The sequence below is a fragment of the Sebastes umbrosus genome, chromosome 19 (assembly GCF_015220745.1).
Source record: "Sebastes umbrosus isolate fSebUmb1 chromosome 19, fSebUmb1.pri, whole genome shotgun sequence".
NCBI classification, from domain to species: Eukaryota; Metazoa; Chordata; class Actinopteri; order Perciformes; family Sebastidae; genus Sebastes; species Sebastes umbrosus.
In genome coordinates, this window is record NC_051287.1 from 19,084,683 (window position 1) to 19,089,484 (window position 4,802).

The window sequence follows — 4,802 nt, forward strand, 5'->3', positions numbered from 1 at the left end:
ATCTTGGGTTGTAGAGGGAACAGAGACACAAACTCAGTCATCTGTACACACTATATAAAATGCAGGAGCACCAGGCCATGACATAGGCATTATCAGTCGCTTTGAGGACCATAGATGTGGGTCAGTGGGGGCCTACTACACCTATTACATTGTAAAATTGAAAGCAAAACTTAAAAAGCAACACCTTCTAACACATTGTAAAACTGAATGAAACGTTTTGAGCACAAACAAAACAAATTGAAAAAAAATGAATTACTAAGGTCACTAGATGTCGCTGTCATGTTCTTTTATACCTTCTTTCTGTGATGTACCATGTGAATAGATGATAAAACCTAATATTGGGTGTAGTGGGCCCCGACTGACCCACATCTATGGTGCTTATAGTGACCGATAACACCTATTTAATGGCCTGATAAAAGTCTAATCGGCTGTGGAAACAATGCCCCAACTCAACCCTATATGAGACTGCATTCACTATTATACATGCCAGACTATCTATAGCATAATGAAAAGTGTACATTGCATGCTACAGGACTTAATTCAATGTATTGTACCAGCAGAGATCAGGAAAACGCTGCAGAAGGCACAGAAGGAATTTCCATTAGCCAGATGATACAGTGCAAATGCATGAACTCACTGATCTTTTATCACTGTTATGGGAGATACTGATGTAGCAGAAAGGGAGATAATTTGAGATTTTGAGATACCTTATTTGACATGTTCCCAAAGTAATAGAAACAAACAACTGTTAGGCCCCTGCATTAACAACACTTGAGCTAAAACTGCTTGTTTGTCATAAGTGCACAGCTTCCTCCATGTTTTGCAGGCTACCCTTACCATGAACGTCCTTCAGGTGGCGCCTGAGGCCTGGCTTGTGAGCGAAGAGCACAGCGCAGTGCTTACACTCATGGGGCTTACTATCCCATGTGTGCAGATCGAGGTGTTCTTGCAGCATGGCCTTCTGGGAGAACGTCTTGTGGCACAGCGGACATCGGAAAGGCTTGACCCCGGTGTGGACGTGTACGTGGCGGGTCAGGTTGCTCCTCTGGGAAAAGCCTCTCCCGCAGACCAAACACATGTGCTGTCTGTGCTCCTTCAGGTGGCCCACGTAGCTCTGCATGTGCTGGAAGACTCTGTCGCACCTCCGGCACAGGTACGGCCTCTGGATCGAGACGCCGTCTGAACCTTCTGCCAGATCATCATCTCCAGAACAATGACTCTTTGCTCCGGAGAGGCGGAACAGATCGGATTCCATCAGCTCTCCGCATTCTTGCAGTTGAGCTGCCAGCAAGAACATTTCTTCCTCTTCTCTTTGCTCTTCCTGTGTTTCTTCATGTTGATTCTGTGAACTGTACACCAATTCTTCGTGTTGAGAACTTCCTCTGGTTGTGGATGATAAATGATCTTGAGGAGGGTGTTGCTTACATTGCAGGGCACCTGTAACATGGCAGACTTGGTTGTTTGTGTGAACAGGCTGGATGTCTCCACCTTCCTCTGACTCCGGTGTATCAAGACAACTTGCTGCATCTTCAGATAACTCTATTTTAGCTATAACCACCCTCCTATCATCTCTGACCTCCCTCAGTCCTTGAACATCGACCTCAGCTCCTTGGCTGAACCTCGACTTTTTGGACTGAATCACATCCTCGGTGCTTGCTTCCTGGATGCTGGTGCTGGGCAGGGCTGCATCCTTTTCCTCCTGATTGTTGAGACTGGTACCTGGCCAGCAGTTGCTGTCTGGCGGCTGCTGGATTTCCTTCTCCTCTGAGTGTCTCTCCAGATTCAAAAAAGCCAGTGTGGGACTGAGGTACTGGGAGACGGCCTGGGCACACTTCTCCACCACCTTACTCATCTGGAGCGCACTGGCGGCAGTCAGGTAGCTCACCAGTTCTCTCAGAGGGACCTACAAGGACAAACAGTGAATTAAAGGGATAGTTCGAGTGTTTTGAAGTGGGGTCGTATGAGGTGCTTATCCATAGTCAGTGTGTTAGCTACAGTAGATGACGGTCGGCATGCCCCTAGTTTGAAGAAGCAGACAGGAGTTACCGCACGGAAGCAAAGCAATGTACTGCTGTGGATGGGAGCCGGCAGCGAAATGTATTTTACCACCTAAAAGAAAATCGATATCAGTAAAAGTGTGCGCTATATTTTGAATATTTTCATTGGTTTACCTTGCCGTAAGACAGCTATGTACTCTATGTTGTCAACGGGGAACTGAAGCCGTTATCTATACTCTTGCCAAAGCAGCCAGACTCCATTATAAAAAACATACATTTTACCAAGCAGAACATGGGAGTTGCTGGTCTACCGCTGCCTCTATTGGTTAGTTTGTTTGTGTAATTGTGTGACTTTGGTTAGTTCGGATTTACTAAATACAGCGTACACTTAAACTGATATTGATTTGCCTTTTAGGTGGCTAAAATATGTTTTTCTGCCGGCCCCGTCCACAGCAGTACATTGTTTTGCTTCTGCGCGGTAAGTCCTGTCTGTTTCTGTCTGTTGTATCATCTATGCTCTCGCCAAAGCCACCAGACTCCATTGAAAAAAAACTGTAATTTTTTCTTGCAGAACACGGGGGTTAATGGTCTACGGCTGCCTCAATCAGTTAGTTTGTTTGTGCTATTGTGTGCAATTGGTGAGGTGGACCAGCAACTTCCATGCTTTGCGAGGTAAAATTACTGTTTTTTTTTTTAATGGAGTCTGGTTGCTTTACTTTGGCGAGAGCATAGATAACGGCTTATGTGCCCTGTTGGAAACATAGACTGTAAAGCTGTCTCGCGGCAAGGTAAACCAGCTAAAGTATTCTAAATATAGCGTACACTTATATCGATTTTTTTTAGGTGGGTCTTTCTTTTAGGTGCTAAAATATGTTTTGCTGCTGCCCTCGTCCACAGCAGTGCTTTGCTTTGCTACGATGTCGGTACTCCTGTTTGCTTCTCCAAACTGGGAACGTGCCCACCGTCATCTACTGTAGGTAATACACTGACTATGGATAAGTACCTCATACAACCCCACTTCAAAACATCCTAAGTATCCCTTTAATAATGAAAAAAACAACTAACAGTACAAGATTCATGCCAAACTTCCACTTGTGCACTTTAAACACACGGTCACTTTAACTTTAATATCACGCAACACCCTCTCTTTTGTTGTTGTAACAGTATGTTTGTTCCTTATTTCTGATTTGGTGCCGTAACACCTTGATGTTGTTCAATCCGACTGTTTTGCGGTGATGCCATCTTGATTGTACAGTAGTATAACTGGGATGGATTTGTTCAGAGAAGCAGTAGATTACATTGCACCTCTAAGAGCCCGGTGTAGCAGGACAGGAGAAGTCTCCTGCCGACCTCCACGCTGGACACTACGCCCATGCTCAGCTCGGCCCGGTCTTCGTGGAGCAGGAATTGGTCACGCAAGAAGTCCGAGGACGCCGCGAGCACCGCCCTGTGACCGTGGAAATGGAGGGGCCGGACAGTGGCGCCCCGTTGACCCCCAAGGAGGAGCGTGATGTCACAGAAGCGGTGCTCCTCCCTTAGGGTGTTGATTTTGCTTAGGATGGAGTCGCCGTGGGTGGGGAAACAGAACTGTAGGATGTCAGAGGAGGTTGACATGATGGTCTGTTCGGATTTAAAAGAATAGTTTGTTAGAGGTTGAACACAGAAAGATTGTTTTCATTATACTGTCTTTTCAAATAGGTTGTGGGCCTTTTCTATTACGTTTAGTTGAACAGTGCAAGTACATTTTTGAATTTTAAGTGTGATAAAAGTTTGTAATACTTTATATAAGGCCCACACTGACTTGCAGCCAAATCACAATCCTCACATCCTCATTATCATCATTATCATGGGATAGTTTTGGTCAGCAATTAAGCAAAAATCTCTGCACCACAGTCAGTAAAATACCAGAGAGAACACAGCCCCCACCTTTTACAGCAGGCGCATCCCGTGATGTCTGATGGATCCAGCCGGATTGAAAACCACAATTAATTTAGAGGGAACAGTGAGTCTTCTATTTGCCTGGTGCCTGACAGTTTAACTACAATTACTGATGGGAAAAAGGCGTTTAATGGGCAACACATGCAGGCGGATGAGACGTATCCTTCAGCGAGGAAGCAATGGTCATCCTGACTTCCTCCGTCTTTCTGCTGAGGAATTTAAATTTAGACAGCAGTGTGTAAGTGTGTGTGTGTGTGTGCTGCGCAGTAGCTCGTGAACTAATTAACCCCTTCAGTGCATTTATTTCACAAGGGTTTCTACAAAGGCACCGAGGGCTCCTGAAATGATATTGTGCAAACCTACCCAAACGGACAGAATGTGCAATACATTGAAATAAAGCAATTCAGTAGTGCAACTCTAAAAAACAACTGCATGGTGATGATAATGCTCTCTAACTCCTTCACTCACACAGTGTGCACACATTGTGCTTACTATGGGGAAATTGTTTATTTTCACGCTGGAATTGGTAATAAAAGAAAGAAAATGTAATAAGATAATAAGATTTACATTGTTACATATCTTAATGGGAATTTTGATGAAGCTAATAACTGACATGACTGTTTGCAAAGGGGTTTGTTTATGGTATGATTATACTATTTTGCCAAAAGTAAAAAGACTTGCCTGTCCACATTTAGTTTCCTTTGATAAGGCCCATGATTTTGGGTTTATATGTTCAACTATCACCTATGAGTTGAAAATTCAGGTGTCCACATACTTTGAGACATGGCACCCGATTCAATTGTTATCAGGCCATTAAATAGGCGTTATCAGTCGCTATAAGCACCATAGATGTGGGTCAATAGGGGC

General features: G+C 44.4%; 1 protein-coding gene across 1 annotated transcript; it reads right to left on the minus strand.

The window, feature by feature from the left end:
- Positions 1–299: 299 nt before the first annotated feature.
- Positions 300–4,802, minus strand: LOC119477850 (zinc finger and BTB domain-containing protein 26-like). The gene is made up of 3 exons (XM_037752004.1): positions 3,924–4,802; positions 3,303–3,617; positions 300–1,903 (listed from the first exon to the last, which is right to left on the minus strand). The coding sequence occupies exons 2-3, from the start codon at positions 3,609–3,611 to the stop codon at positions 794–796; spliced, it is 1,419 nt and encodes a 472-aa protein (XP_037607932.1). The 5' UTR covers positions 3,612–3,617; positions 3,924–4,802; the 3' UTR covers positions 300–793.